At 37.2% G+C, this 16,972-nt stretch overlaps 1 protein-coding gene across 1 annotated transcript; it reads left to right on the top strand.

Moving 5' to 3' along the window:
* The first annotated feature begins 8,943 nt into the window (after positions 1-8,943).
* LOC110458804 lies at positions 8,944-16,071 on the top strand. The gene is made up of 2 exons (XM_021510717.1): positions 8,944-9,410; positions 12,989-16,071. Exon 2 carries the CDS (start codon positions 13,017-13,019, stop codon positions 14,511-14,513), a length of 1,497 nt encoding a protein of 498 aa, XP_021366392.1. The 5' UTR covers positions 8,944-9,410; positions 12,989-13,016; the 3' UTR covers positions 14,514-16,071.
* The last annotated feature ends 901 nt before the right edge of the window (positions 16,072-16,972 follow it).

A 16,972-nucleotide genomic window follows, 5' to 3' on the forward strand; every position in this document is an offset into this window, starting at 1 on the left:
CCCAAGCCGGAAATATGTTTAGACGACATAATATACTGAGTCATGCGACGTAGAATCATGCTACTTAGCTTCTTACTTGCTTGCATCAAGTTCATCGAAATAAAGGACAATGTCATTATAAAGGTCATCTTTTATAAAACACCTTCTTATAATTTCTTTGGTTCGTCATTTTGACTGATATACCAAACCTGTTGTAGGTTAGCATATCAAAATAGATAAATATATATATATATAATTTATTTATTTCATAAAAATTATGAAACAAGTTATATATAATTTGTATTAATCATTCTTGTTGGCCCGGATGTAAGCGCAAGAGGTGTTAATGTGATAGGAAACCGGAGTACCCGGAAAAAAACCAAGTGGTCGGGCAGGCGACTTCATACCTGTTTACCTCCGATCGGGGAATCGAACCCCGGCCGCCTTGGTAAAAGGCGAGTGCGTTATCGACTGCGCCGCCCGACCACCCAGACACCCCAACCAGAAAGATATAAACAGTGATATGTTTAGTACCTAAATTAAGAGGATAAACTGAAAGTGTATTAATGAGATGTGGATGTGCAAATTTCAAGGGCAGTGAAGCGGATACGGGCATCGAAGTCATCTATCCTGCTGCTACCGGTAGGAGGGGTGATAGTGTTATTATGGAAATAAATATTAACATGTATCCTTGGCAGCAGATGTCATGATCTTGGGTTTGTTGATATGAGGATGGCGGGTGATCTATTGCTACATAACGCTGTATGATTATGAAGAAGAAAGTAAATTTGGCTTGTAATGTTCGTATTTTTAGCGAGTACCATCCCAGTACAGTTTTGTGATTGTTTGATGTGTACGTATCGTTCTGCTGTCTGTTATTTTGTTAATTTGATGTATATATTCTATACGTTAACAATATAAAGCATTTGTTTTGTAGGACCTGCAGGAAGGTCGATGACGACAACATGGATGCAGTGTTGTGCGAAGAATCGCTTAAACAGGAACTGGAGACATTTCCATCAACCTTTGATTTTGATTTGAAGAATCTGACCAAGGACCGTGTAAAGCTCACCATAAAAAAATTAGAGGATGACCGGGACAACACAAGAAAGCTTGAAACTGAAGATATACAGATAAGTAACTTTCTGTCGTATTTGTATTTCCTGTTGGGAGATTATGAACATGCGCGTGAACATATTGATGAATCTCTACAAAAAGATCCTGATAATATCATAGCAAACACAAATAAAGCCAGAATTCTATAAGAAGAAGGGGAAATCTCTGATTTTAATGATATAATAACAAAACTTCAGATATTGAAAGGAAGAGAGGATTTCGACAGGAGGAAATGCTATGCGGAAGCGGATCTTGCGTACGCGTATTCGCGGTCGGGTCCTTGGTATCACCAAAAGGCGGTAGATCTGTTCATGCAAGTTGTGGCTGCGTATCCTACAGAGTATGCATGGCAATATGGACTCGGTTTGACTTTACTCAGACAGACTCACTTGTTTATTTCACAGGCAGAGGACAGATTCAATCCGAGACAAAACGAGGAGACAACAGTACATGCTGCTGAGCTGTTACTAACTGTTGCTACGGAATCAGATGATCCCGTTTTACGTGCGAATGCATTTGCCAGATTAGGAAAAGCAGTGTACAATATTTCGAAAATAAAACATACCAACGTGCCTGATAGGATTATGCGTTTAATGCCTAAAGAATATTTTGAAAGAGCGGTAGAATTATGTCCAGAGGAACCATCGGTGTTGGAAACTTGTGGTCAATTTGCACGCTACAGAGGGGAACTAGATACATCGGAAAAACTCCTACGTAAATCTCTTAAAACCAAGCCAACGTGTCATGCGTATCACCCTCTTGCTCTGACATTGAAGGGGCAAGTAGAAAGTAGGTCATATAAAGGACAGTTTGTAAACACAACTGAAAAAGACCGTTTAAAAAAAGAAATCAGCCAGGAGTCTAGAGATCGGTCCAGAGGAAGTTATCAGAGAGGTCAGGAAAGAAAGCAACAGACGTGTGACCGTCGTACAGTCGTGTACAGTCGTTCGGATGACCATAGCAAGGCGCTTATAACTGTAGTTTGGATGTTGATTGCAACAAACGAGGAGGGATGTACAACCCAGGTCAAGAAAGAAGGTTTACGGGAGTGAAGAGTCGACGTGGAGGTTCACACAAACACGGAAACCAAAATAAAAATGGTCAACAAAATAAGTCATCTAGACCATGCACGCCTAACCAGTCAGAAGGGAAAAGACTTCGTCGAATGATAAAGTCACCGTTAAAAGTTTCATTTTACCCTGAAAACGACTTACTTGTTGAAGCAATACAACTACTAGAGAAAACAGAAGAACTGACGACTGAATATAGTCTTGGAATAGAGTATGACAAGGGAATCATATATAGAATGCTAGGCCAGATTGAAAAAGCTGTGAAAGTTTTCAAACAAATAGTTTCAAAAAAAAAGTATCTTCCAACCAAATCACTGATGACAAATGTTTATGAACAGCTCGGACTTTGTCTTCTGGAATTGAGTAAATCCGAAGAAGTATCTCCAGACATGCAGCAGAAATACAAGAGAGATGGTCCAGTCCATCTCCAACATGCTGTCCAAAATCAATCAGAAATAGTAGCAAACGATCCACAGTTCGAAGCGGCTTGGAACTCCTATCTAACACTCAAAGAACTTTTGAGCGATAAAAGTGTCGGGAAGCCAAAACAATTGGCAGTTCTGCATATGCTGATGGGGGACCATAAAGATTCAATTTCCATATACCAAGAATTATTTCGGAAGGAGGAAGCTGAAATGAACCAAGAGGACTTTATTAACTTGCTTGAATGCTATAAGAGAAATGAACAGTTTGAAAAATGTGTTACTCTTTTAAGATCTTGGGAATGTACAGCAATATCGTCAAGCCTTCCTTTGTCTTTGGTTTTTGATGTGTATATTGCTGGAGCGTTTCACGCTTACACAACGGATAACGCACAACTTGGGTGCCAGCACTTTAGACGCGCCTTCACATTGTACGGTATGTTGAAAAGCCAAATGACAAACAAGCCGAGACTGAAGAAGACGAGGACACAAATGACATACTGATATTACACTCTTGTTCCCATGCCTGGGAATGCAAACTTCCCAGAAATCTCGGAACCATTCTAGAAGATGTTACAGGATTACGATACACAATCAACTCAGACGACGTGCTTCCAAATCAATTAGAATTGACATCCGTGGTTTCTTTTATACAGGAAATGCCATGTATCATAATCATGACCCACGAGAGTGCGGACTCGTATGACTCACTATTTGTCGATCAAGCTATCCATAGGAGTTCCGAACAAAGTGGTCCGAAAGTGTTGGTCGTATCGGACGACAAGCGTAATATGCCAAATATAGCCAGAACAAAACCGTTTATCCGAATGCCTCCTCCGTTAGAGGGCGCTATAGACCCGACCGAACAGATACCAGAGGAGCATCAAAAATGGATAAAAGAGTTCATCACTCTTCTGAAACCAAAATAACTGATTTGTTCAATAGCTACCTGCTCAGCGAAAGTGTTCTGGTCCAACTATGCTTCAGTTATATGCGAGACGAAATTAAAGGGAGGTCACTGTACACATGAACAACCCGGAGTGTATTGACACAGGTGTCCTAAGCATAGAAATATCAACGTGTTAATTCCGTGAATGAGAATAATAGTGTTACAAATTAACTCGAACAACTGAACAGTTTCGCATCAGCAGTTATAACAACAGTGTACATTTTTGTCTTTGTGTTCAAAACATCGCCAAACAGGTGTGCGTACAGTCATTATTATATCACTGTACAGTATCGCGCGAGCACTTGTTACACCAGTTAATTGTTTCAAGTTACTGAAAATATTTTCAATAAAAATACTTATCTATTCCAAGCCAACTAAACAATACGGTATAATGAACCGTGTTTTTAAGAATACTACAGATAACAAATATATTATTTAAAGTAAAGTTTCTACAATATATATATATATATATAGACCTATTATATGAGAAGGCACGGTAGTCTAGTGGTAGGACGCCGGGCTCGTGACCGAAGACTTGCGGGTTCGAGCCACGGTACGGCACTGTGTTGTACCTTAGAACAAGATCTTTATTTAATTTGTTTCAGTCTATTCTGCTACAAATGTGTACGTGGGTGGGCAGTTCTTAAATTGTTGAATGCTATCTGTGAACTGGCAGCACCGGCTGTATGCTTCCAAGGGAGTTGAGAAAAATATTGGTTGCTGGTTGCAAAGGCCCTATAACCACGGATAATGATTTGTGAACCGCTTTGAGACGACCTATGAACTGGTTTGTGATAAAGTGGTATATAAGAACCCCGAACTATTATTATAAACGTCATGTCTTTGTAGAATATTGTATATAAACGACCATTTATATTGAATATTCATATTTCTATTAATTGAACTGTAAGTGACATAAATGTGAATATAAATATTAATGGTCATACCAATGTAGATTGTCAACTATTAACTATTTATCCATTAATGACTTTGAAACTTGTATTTAATATTCCAGGCACAAATTATACATTTATATGACATATTCAACGTGAAATTTACCTTTCTGGAAAGAATCTATTACTAAAAATAGATATCCTATAGAAATAATGTCATATTTTGCCAAAAAAACGTTGTATTCCGTCAATGTGAGATATATTTTTTAGATACAATATTTGTTCCATATATTTTATAATTGATGGACACACCGACATTATCAAGTTTCGTTCAGTGAGTATTTCTTTGCCTATCTGTTATAACAAAGATAATCATATCGTTGATAATATATTTCTTGATTGTTGACTGAGTCAACGTTCTGTTAACTGACCGATTAGTGTCACTGATGTCAAATTTCTATTAATTGACTGTCAAGTGTCTTTTATTTCAAAATTCTATTAATTGACTGTCAAGTGTCATTTATTTCAAAATTACATTAATTAACTGTAAAGTTTCATTGATGCCAATGTTTTAATAATTGGTTAAGTGTCAGTGATGTCAATGTTTGTTTTATTGACCGTTTAGTGTTACTGATGTAAATGTTTTTTAAATGGACCAAAAAGGGTCAATTATGTCGATTTTTTTTTCAATTGACTGTTAATTGACACCAGATGTCAATGTTTTTTAATCGACTCTGAAGTGTCATGGTGTCAAATATTTTTAATTGACTGTTGAGTGTCACTGATGTAGACGGGTTTTTTAATTGACCAAAAAGGTTCAATGATGTCAATGTTTTGTCATTCGACCAATCAATGTGGTGGCACAATAACAATTTCTGTTCATTGAACAGTATATAATATTTTGTCAGATTGTCAACTATTAATCATTTTGCCATTAATAACTTTGAAACTTGTATTTGATATTTCATTAACAAATTAATCATTCATTAACAAATTAATCATTTATATAACATATTCAAAGTGAAATTTACCTTTCTGAAAAGAATCTATTACTAACAAATGTACATGTCTATAGACTATGGATTTTTCCATATATTACATTATTGATGAACAGACCGACATTATCAAGTTTCGTTCAGTAAGTATTTCTTTGCCTATTTGTTATAACACAGATAATCATATCATTGATGATATATTGTTTTTTTTTCTTCTGAATTGAAAGACATTCAAATATGGCATCTTGCGATGTTATTTTGCTGTCGTCTACTGGATATTGTGGGTAGTTTGGGGGAGGGGGAGGTAGACGAATGGTGGTTAGTTTGCAAGTCGGCAGACGTAAGGTTGGTATGGTGTGTGTGAGCATATGTAAGGAGGGTATTTGTTGGAAGGGCAGATATAAGGTAGGTATTTTGTTGGAAGAAAGATAAACGCGCGGTGGGTAGTTTATAGGAAGACAAACAGAAGGTGGGTAGTTTGGAGGAAGATTAACAGGAAGGTGGTTAGTTTGTAGAAAGATAAACAGGAGGTGGGTAGTTTGTAGGAAGACAAACGGAAGGTGTGTAGTTTGGAAGAAGATTAACAGGAAGATGGGTGGTTTGTAGAAAGATAAACGGGAGGTGGGTAGTTTGTGGGATGATAAACGGGAGGTGGGTAGTTTGTGGGATGATAAACGGGAGGTGGGTAGTTTGTGGGATGATAAACGGGAGGTAGGTAGATTGTCGGTAGATAAACGGGAGGTGGGTAGTTTGTGGGAATATACTCATAAGATTGGTGATTTATATGGAGATGAACGTAAGGTACAATGTATGTAGTTTGTATGATATGTAACATTTAAAGATATATAACTATCTTGCCCAAGTGCTGAATAAAATACCGTATGTACTAAACTAACAATTATATTTGGTTCCAAAAGCAGATTCACGTTTTAATTAATTCTGAGTTTGATGAAGATGTTTAATTGATACGACAGCTTCAGTTGTCCGTGACTTCTACACCAGTAAGGTCAAACAATAGACAAAAGGCCGAACTTACCTACGTGACGATGGGAACTAAACTGAGCGGTGTGTACGCTTTGGATGTCTGCTCTGGATGATTATACGTGTACATTTCAACATTGGAATCTGAGAGGATGGCCTGTGGTTCACAACATGGAAGGATTCGCGATCGCGAAAAACGTGCAACCGTTATCGCGTTTCATGTGGAATTGGTGCACCGTTGTAGCTATATTACCATTATCTGTGAACAGATATTATGTAATATAACTTGTATTGTGTTAACTCTAGCACATTTTTATGATAATTTAACACACATTTATTTCATATCTTTGTTACCATACCGTTACATACCAAAAGTGTCATGTTCAACACAAGTAAAATTTGTCTAAAATATGTTTTAAAATAAGGGAAGAATGTAATAGGAATCGTTTTAAGAGTAATGTCCCGTAGGTGATACATAATAAGTGTTAATGTATTTGCGAAGCTTCTTCCAAATAAAAGGGAAATAATCCATTTATATGTGTATTGAATGATTAGTAGGATTAATATACATTAGAAATGTTAAATTATGATTTTATTCTAATTATAAAATATAACATAAGAAATACAAGAGTGTAGCATATATAGCGATGATATCATGAGGAAGGTAGGGGCGGGGCTGGTGGTGCCTTCGGAATTCATTGGACTTTTAGTAGTATCAGGTATTACACTGGTGCTCTGTTAGTAGTATGTACAAGGTGGTTGTACTTTTTTCATTTTTGAAATCAAAGGATCTGCTCTCACTTTTCATTTCTTCTTTACACCCTGGGTATATGTCATGACAAAAGGAAAGGCTCATTAAATACCTGGAGGATGATGTAAGTAGGATTGTCTAATATCTTTGATGTATAAGAAAGAAATCGTGCTACAGCTTCACAGTAAAATCTATGGATCTTAAACATTATAGAAAAAACTACACCAAACTTCAAAACCGGTGGATTTGTACATTATAGAAAGGCCACACCAAACTTCAAAACCGGTGGATTTGTACATTATAGAAAGGCTACACCAAACTTCAAAACCGGTGGATTCGGATTATTATAGAATGGCTATATTAAAGGACAGCTATTAGATCTAAGTTTTCTTTGTTTATACTTGAAACCAATAAAACTTTCTCACCGCAAGCCTTTATGATATATCCCTATGGTGCAGAGAGGACGTGTTTATCTAAACCAGAACCCGTAGACTTATAAGTTGTATTTTTGCTGATATATTGTTATCACTTTTATTACAATCATAAATTGTAAATAAAAAGGGCAGTTACGTCTGGTGTTTCGTTGATCATTTCGATGAACCTAAGATAAGAAATAATCCTGGTTTTAGCTAGTTAACAGGACATCTCACAAGTTATAGAAATTGGTTAGTACAGATTCTGTGTAGTGAAAATCTAACCTTTACACACCCTAACATACATATTGGTAACGCTGCAACAAAACAAAGTACGTTTAAACATTGTCACCTCTGTAAGAAAGTAGATTATATAAAAAGGAATAATAGTTTACATGTATTAACATACCTTAAATGAACGTAACAAGGCAACGTTGACACACAGGTTAAAGTGAATAGAAGATATATTTGAAAATACAAACAAAGCAAAAAAAAAGCACTAATAGATTAACGAACATAGGTAACACTGTCACACCTGCTGACTTAAAAACACGATGTACAGGTGAGATTTTAAGAGAACATTACGCTTTGGATACCTCTAGTTCCAAGTTAATAATTGAAACAAGGGCCATAACTCGTGCGAGTATATCGCTTGAGACGTATTAACCCCAACTTCATTTAAAATTGAAAACATTGGTTTTACCGTCAATCATTTTATTGCTAAGTTAACAAAAACAAATCTTTCGCTATTTTTCAGGAGTAAAGTTGTCTGTTTTACCTTAAAACATATATAAATTAAGCTTTTGTCAGAGTTGTTGAGTAGCATAAAAAAACTGTGAACTCAAACAAAGTTCTTTACATTAATACCGCATAACCTGTATACAATGTACTTCTATAGTATACTTTTATTCCCACACAATTTATATATAGTAATGAACCAATAGGTACAAGAACATTACATCTATCTCCCTAAAACATTCTTTTGGATTCTCCGAAAGGTTTTACTACGAATCAATGAATCAATAAGCCTAAACGGTGTACATGTTGATGTGAAATAGTTGAATAATTATGTTTTATTTAAATGTGGTATTCGTGGGTTTTGTTTACATATTTCGGTCTTTCCTTAACATCTATTTCGATGCTGTTTGAGATATGATTATCTGACGAAAACCTCATCTTTATAACAAAGGTTCAACAAGACGTCATGCTGGGTTTTGCGAAATATTCTGATGTTTCCCTTTTTACTACTATCATAATTTGGTTTCGTATCTAAATATACAAGTACATAAATGATATAAATATGCACAAACATTTGCAATTAAAAATTCAAAATTATATTGAATACAATTTGATTACTTGAGAATAAATCTTAAGGGGCGGTGCAAGCTAGCCGTTTGAGCATTTTCCTAAAGCTGGTTCCACGAACAAAGGAATATTTTATATCATGAATTTAGGTACGTAATGTTTTGTTGTTATGTAATTTAAAGACACGGTAAGGGCAGTATATGTAGTGAGGTATACGTAAGGAGATTGAGTCAAACTTGTATTAAGAGACTACCATCGAGAAATCCAAAAGGAGGTGATCTCATAACGTAGGTGGTCTCCTTATATAGGTTGTTACATGAGCAGGTTCACCTGTATACGCTAGGAGGTATACATAAGCAGACAGTACATTGATGTAGATAAAAAATCAAAATAGAAACCAAACCAGAGCTAGTTCTACGAAAAAGATTATCTACCCGAAATTATCTGGTTTGTACTCATGTGACGCTTTTTTGTACATATGTATCATTGACATAACTAGTTTGACTTCACTGATACCCGGTCCCTCGCCAATGATGGTAAGTGTTGCTGCATGTACTAAAATTATATTTTTTGTTTATTTATTCTATGCCAACTTCGCTATTGTTAGAGTACATTCCATAGTAACGATTTATATGGGGGTATGTCTCGTGAGAGAGGGGATACAGCCAGTGTATATTGGGATATGTCGCGACGGGGGACACGCCCAGTGTATATTGGGGATATGTCCCTTCGGGACACACCTAGTGTATATGGCCGGTATATCCTGTGAGCGGACACGCCCAGTGTATAATGGGGTTATGTCCCTTGAGAGGACACGCCCACTCTATACGGAGTATATATCCCGTGAGAGACACGTCCACTGTATATGGGCGATATATTCTGTGAGGGGACACGCACACTGTATATGGGTGATATATCCCGTGAGAGACACGCCCACTGTATATGGGTGATATATCCCGTGAGAGACACGCACACTGTATATGGGCGATATCTCCCGTGAGGGGACACGCCTACTGTATATGGGCGATATCTCCCGTGAGGGGACACGCCCACTGTATTTGGGCGATATCTCCAGCGAGAGACACGCCCACTGTATATGGGCGATATATTCTGTGAGGGGACACGCACACTGTATATGGGCGATATCTCCCGTGAGGGGACACGCCTACTGTATATGGGCGATATCTCCCGTGAGGGGACACGCCCACTGTATTTGGGCGATATCTCCAGCGAGAGACACGCCCACTGTATATGGGCGATATATTCTGTGAGGGGACACGCCCACTGTATTTGGGCGATATCTCCAGCGAGAGACACGCCCACTGTATATGGGTGATATATCCCGTGAGGGGACACGCCCACTGTATATGGGCGATATCTCCCGTGAGGGGACACGCCTACTGTATATGGGTGATATCTCCCGTGAGGGGACACGCCCAATGTATATGGGCGATATCTCCAGCGAGGGAACACGTCCACTGTATATGCTGTCTATTCATGTCAAAGCTGCTGCGACTTACTCCTCTTGTTACTTCGGTTTCCATAACAAAGTGAGTCGTTCCTTGTGTTTTTTTGTGAAATGCTTGATCGATCAAGAGGCCTTGATCAGGGCCGGTATTGATCACCTGGATATTTAGGCAGTCAACACGTGATTCCCTGGTCAAAAGGGTTAATTATAAGATCAAATGTTCCGGAAGAAAAGGTTTTTAAAAGACGGAAACACACAAATGATCCTTTAACGGCATTGCCTGTCGGCAATCTACCACAATTGATTTCAAGGACTACGTATGTTTCATAGCAAAGATATGTGTCGCGTGAGGTAGGCCGGACACATATTTTAGTTCGCCGTTATGACACAGTCTAAAAAACTACGATTGTAAGTGTATTCGTTGAATCCGCGTTTTTAAATAGTACATTTACGTTCACTTTGGCATCATTAGGTACTGCCAGAAAAGTCGATTACGCCGCGGAATATACTTTCATTGGAACGGGAACACCATTAAATTGCATTTGAAATCATTTTGCTTCTGTATGGTGGCTTGTTAGTGCCAAATAGCATATCTCGTAATCTACGTATTCGACATAAGGGCGGCGTTGTCGTATTCAAATCTTTTTAATAGACTCTATACTGATTAAAATATGCAGTGAGCGTTCTTTAATGTTTCATAAAATGCTGGCATAGTGACTAAAACGTTCCTTATTATTAGCTGTTCTTGAATTTATTCACAGCGTATAGGTCTGATAAAAACCTGGACAATGATCAGCAAGCAGTATATGGCATTAGGATGGGGATCTAAATCGTTTCGATATTCTGACCCAAAGACAAAGTCCCCAATGATTGGAATAAACCTTTTGGTCAAGTCCAGTAACAACAATTTTGTAAATGGTTATTAGGTAGTGAACTGAAACAAGATTCTGTTTTAATACAAGAGCCTAAGTACCCTGGGGTGGGGTCAGACCCGTAAACCTACCTGCTAGTGTGGGTATATTTATCACATGATACCAAGCAATTTTTTATATTAGATCAGAGATAAGTTCATGGGACGGGTCACAAACTGATGGGAGCTGACCTTGAAGTTTATCCTAGTAGCATGGTTATATTGGCTTGTAGTATAAGTGTACAATTTCCATGGCTCTTGATTTGATTTGGTTTGAGCTGGGATTTTGATGATGGTAGAAAACGGGAGTTCAAGGAGAAAAAACACTGATCTGTGGCCAGTAACTGGCGACTGCTCCCAAGTGGCCTCGAACCCGCGACCCAGTGGCAGAGGGCTATAAACAATTAATTGTAAGACACCTAACCAAGCGGCCACCACGGCCCCTAACTCCCTGATTTAAAGTATGGAACTAGTTGAAATCTCAACCCAAAAATAGGGCCTCCCTTTGACTATCCAATCATATTACTATAATGATTGACCAATCACATTAAGTCATGACAGAAGCATTAGTATTGTACTTGGTAATGTAACATATATAAAGGCACCTTATGTCTATTAAAGAGGGATTGTGCTATATTATGGTGTTTTGTGTTTATTTTTTTATTGATGGTAACATATGTCGATAATATCTTCTCAAAACCAAACAATTTTCAATAGGAAGGACTGAAAGTTAAATTTGACTAAAATACAAGTTCAAATGCATCACCTTGCCACACAACCGGTTATTTCCTCGCGTATCATGTATTTTGGGCTATTTGTTTTCATTTAAAACTGAGAATATATGATATACACGGATTTAAACTTCGCGATCTGAAGATTACCTATCTAATTTTAATACTTACTGCTCCCGATGTCAATTTTCAAACATATATCATGATGTTTTGCTAAAAAATGTGTATTTATATGTATTCATGCATCGCTTGTACCTACCCAGTAAATTAATCTCTTTGTTTTAGTACACCTGGCATGAAACAAAATCTATGTAAACTATCACACTAGCCACATGATAAGGTCGTTTTAGATTACAGATATCTATGCCTGATAACTGCGATACTGGCATAGCAGTTATAGGAGCCTGAAATGCACTTGTTTTCGCGGATAAGATCTAAGCGTTTCATAATATTACACAGATCGAATTTTCACGATCATGTGTATTCTCATTGAGTTATCGGAAACATCATTCCCGCGACAATAACAAGCCCCTTAAAACGACTTCTAATGAATCACATGATGAAAAGCCGAATTACCTTTAATCAAATCAATTAAAACTCATACTAGGGCACACCGTTTAAAACTATCAAAAACTTAATATCTTATCTTCTGAAGAATAAACAACAAGTGTAGACGGCGAACTGTAAAATGTGCTTAAATTTCTTCTTTGAGTAAATTCAAAGTCACAGGGCCAAATAGATTATCTTTTTAAATGGCATCGCCTTATCTTATAACGAATTTTAAAATGTATAAAAAAAAAATTATATTGAACAAATACAAAATCACGAAGACCGAAATATTTTATAACCAAAAACTGTACTGATTATGCGATATAAAGTCATGCTATTTGGCATTTTACTTGCTGGTATCAAGTTTATCTAAATAGTGTCAATATAAACCTTGTATTTTATTATTGTGAAAACTCAGATTATATTTGTTAACAATATTAAGTATTTGTTTTGCAGAAACTGCTGGAAGTACGATAATGAAATCATGACTGCTCTCTTGTACGAAGAAACGCTTAAACAGGATCTGGGAAAATTTCCATCAACCTTTGATTTTGATTTGACGAATCTGACCAAGCACCGTGTACAGATCACCATAAGGAAATTAGAGGATGACCGGGACAGCACAAGAAAGCTTGAAACTGAAGATATACAGATAAGTAACTTTCTGTCGTATTTGTATTTCTTGTTGGAAGACTATGAGCATGCGCATCAATATATTGATGAGTCTCTACAAAGAGATCCTGATAATATCATAGCGAACGTAAAAAGAGCCAGAATTCTATTAGAAAATGGGGATATTTCAAAAGTAGAAGATGCCATAGCAAAACTTCAGAAATTGGAGAGACGAGAAGATTACAACAAGAGGAAACATAATGCGGAAGCAGATCTTGCGTACGCCTACACACGGTCAGGTCCTTGGTACCACCAAAAGGCAATATATCTGTACACCCAGGTTCTGGAGGCATATCCTACTGAATACGCATGGCAATATGGACTTGGTTTGGCTTTACTCAGACAGACGCACAGTTTGATTTCACAGGAAAACGACAAATTAACTCCGAGAGAAAACGAGAAGACAACAATACATGCTGCTGAGCTGTTTCTGACTGTTGCTACGGAATCAGATGATTCCAATTTACGTACAAATGCATATGCAAGATTAGGAAAAGCAGTGTATAACATTTCGAGAAACAACTATACAAACGTGCCTGATGAAATTATGCGTTTAAAGCCTAAAGAATATTTTGAAAAAGCGGTAGAGATTTGTCCTGAGGAACCATCGGTGTTAGAAATGTGTGGTCAATTTGCACGCTACAGAGGGGAACTAGATACATCGGAAAAACTCCTACGGAAATCTCTTCAAATCAAGCCAACGTGTCATGCGTATCACCATCTTGCCTTGACATTACAGAGGCGAGTAGAATGCAAAGGTCCACATGGAGGTTCACGCTATGGCTACAGCCAGAATGAAAATTGGCGAGAAAAAGGGGCATCGAGAGAATGCATGTCTGACCAGCAGTCAGAAAGGACAAGAAGAAACCTTCGTCAAATGATTAAGTCACCGTTGAAAGTCCCTATTTACCCTGGAAACAAACACCTTTCTGAAGCCATAGAACTACTGGAGAAAACAGAAGAACTGTCTGAATATGCTCTGAATATACAGTACGACAAGGGCATCATATATAGAATGCTAGGCCAAATTGAAAAAGCTGTGGAAGTTTTCAAAAACATAGTCACCAAAAAGAAACATTATCCTACCGAATTTCTGATGACAAATGTTTATGAACAGCTGGGACTGTGTCTGCTAGAATTGAGTAAATCCGTAGATATCTCTCCAGACATTCAGCAGAAATACAAAAAAAGATGGCAAAGTCCATCTCCTACATGCTGTCCAACTCCAATCGGAGACGGTTGCAAACGATCCACAGTTCAAAGAAGCATGGAACGCCTATCCAACACTCAAAGAGCTCTTCAGCGATGAACGAAACAAGAAGCCAAAACAATTGGCAGTTTTGCACATGCTCATGGAGGATCATAAAGATTCGATGTCCATATACGAGGAATTACTTTTGAAGGAGAAAGATAAAACGAACCAAGAGGATTATATTAACTTGCTTGAATGCTATAAGAGAGATGGACAGTTTGAAAAATGTGTTGTTGTTTTAAAATCTTTGGAGTGTACAACTATTTTTTTGGGTCTTCCTCCGTCTTTGATCTTTGGTGTGTATGTAGATTGCGCGTTTCACGCTTACACAACGGATAACGCACAGCTTGCGAACCAACACTTTAGACGCGCCTTCAGAGTGTACGGTAAGTTCAAGATCAATGAAGACCAAACCAACGTTGACGAAGACGAGGCCACAAAAGACATACTGATATTACACTCTTGTTCCCATGACTCGGAATGTAAACTTCCTAGAAATCTAGGAACCATTCTAGAAGATGTAACAGGATTACGATACACAATCAACTCAGACGACGTGCTGCCAAATGAATTACTATTGACATCAACGGCTTCTATAATACAGAAAATCCCATGTATCATAATCATGACCCACGAGTATGCGGACTCCACGAGTGTGGATCAATTATTTGTCGATCAAGCTATCAAGAGCAGTTCCGAACAAAGTGGCCCTCAAGTGTTGGTCGTGACGGACGACGAGTCCAACATGCCAGATATTGCCAGAACAAAGTCGTTTATCCGGATGCCTCCTCCGTTAGAGGGCGCTATGGAACCAACCGAACAGATACCACAGGAGCATCAAGAATGGGTGAAAGAGTTCATCACTCTTCTGAAACCAAAATAACTAATTTGTTTCCATATTGCTATAACTGCCACTATATTCGTTTGAGTATCCTCGTATAACTGCTAGGGTTAGCCCTTCATGCATTGCGGAACTTTTATTACAAAATCATATAAAGGAGTAATTAACAAAACATAATCAACAATAGTGTTCAGAGTTTGAAAATTCAGCCAGCAGGAGCTAAAATTGTATTCGAATCCTAGACTTCAGATTGTTATACTGTCCCTCTAACCAACCTAGCTACCTGCTCAACGAAAGTGTTCTGATCCAACTATGCTACAGTTTTATACGACGCGAAATTTAAGGGAGGTTACTGTACATACGAACAACCGAGAGTGCATTGGCACAGATGTCCTAAGCATATTTCAACAACTGAGGAAACAACTGATCAGTTAAACATCAGCAGTCATAACAACAGTGTACACTTTTGTCTTAGTGTTCAGAACATCGCTGAACAAGTTTGCGTTCAGTCATTATTTTATCACTGTACAGTATCGCGCGAGCACTCGTTACACCAGCTAATTGTTTGAAGTTACTGAAGAATATGTTCGATAAAAATTCTTATGTATTCCAAGCCCATCAAATTACCAACAATGAATATAATGAGCCTTGCCTATGAAAAATATTCCATTTAAAGAAAAGTTTCTACAATATATATATAAAGGAACCTCTTCTCTAAAAAGTCATATCAATGTAGAATATTGTACATAAACAACCATTCAATACAGTATGCTTTATATATAAAAAGTTTTCTACATTTGTATATTATTTTTTTAGATTTTTTTAGACAATTAACGTTTTATAGTTATTTTTCTTGATTGTTGACTTAAGTGTTACTGACGTCAGTGCTCTGTTAATGTACTTTTTAAGTGTCACTGATGTCAAATATCTATACTTTGAGCTTTTTGTGTCACTGATGTTAATGTTCTGTTAATTGACCGTAAAGTGTCACTAATGTCAATGTTCTATTAATTGACCGTAAAGTGTCACTGATGTCAATGTTCTATTAATTGACCGTAAAGTGTCACTAATGTCAATATTTTATTAATTAGCTGTTAAGTGTCACTGATGTCAAATCTTCTATTGATTGGTTGTTAAGTGTCACTGATGTCAATATTCTATTAATTGACCGTTAAGTGTCACTGATGTCAATGTTCTATTAATTGACCTTTAAGTGTTAATTATGTCAACGGATTGTTAATTGACTTTAAGTGTCAGTCATGTCACTGTTGTATTACTTGACTATACGTGTCAATAATGCCAATTGTTTGGCTTTTGCTGTTGTCACTGATGTAAATGATTTGTTAATTGACCATTACGTGTCAATGATGTCATTGGTCTATTAATTGCCAATGATGTGAAGTTTATGTTAATTAACCGTTAGTTGTCACTGATGAAAATTGTCTGTTAATTGAATTTTGTCACTGATGTGAATGGTTTTTTTTAATTTTTAACTTTAGTGTCACTGATATCAACGTTGTGTTAATTGTCGGTAAAGGGTCACTGATTTCAATGTTTTTAGATTGACCTTAAAGTGTCACTGTCAAAGCAAGTATTTGTTCCATATATTTTATAATTGATGTCCAGACACACATTTTCGTTCGGTAAGTGTTTCTTTGCCTATTTGTTATAACAC

This window comes from Mizuhopecten yessoensis, unplaced genomic scaffold (genome assembly GCF_002113885.1).
Source record: "Mizuhopecten yessoensis strain PY_sf001 unplaced genomic scaffold, ASM211388v2 scaffold9809, whole genome shotgun sequence".
Classification (NCBI taxonomy): domain Eukaryota; kingdom Metazoa; phylum Mollusca; class Bivalvia; order Pectinida; family Pectinidae; genus Mizuhopecten; species Mizuhopecten yessoensis.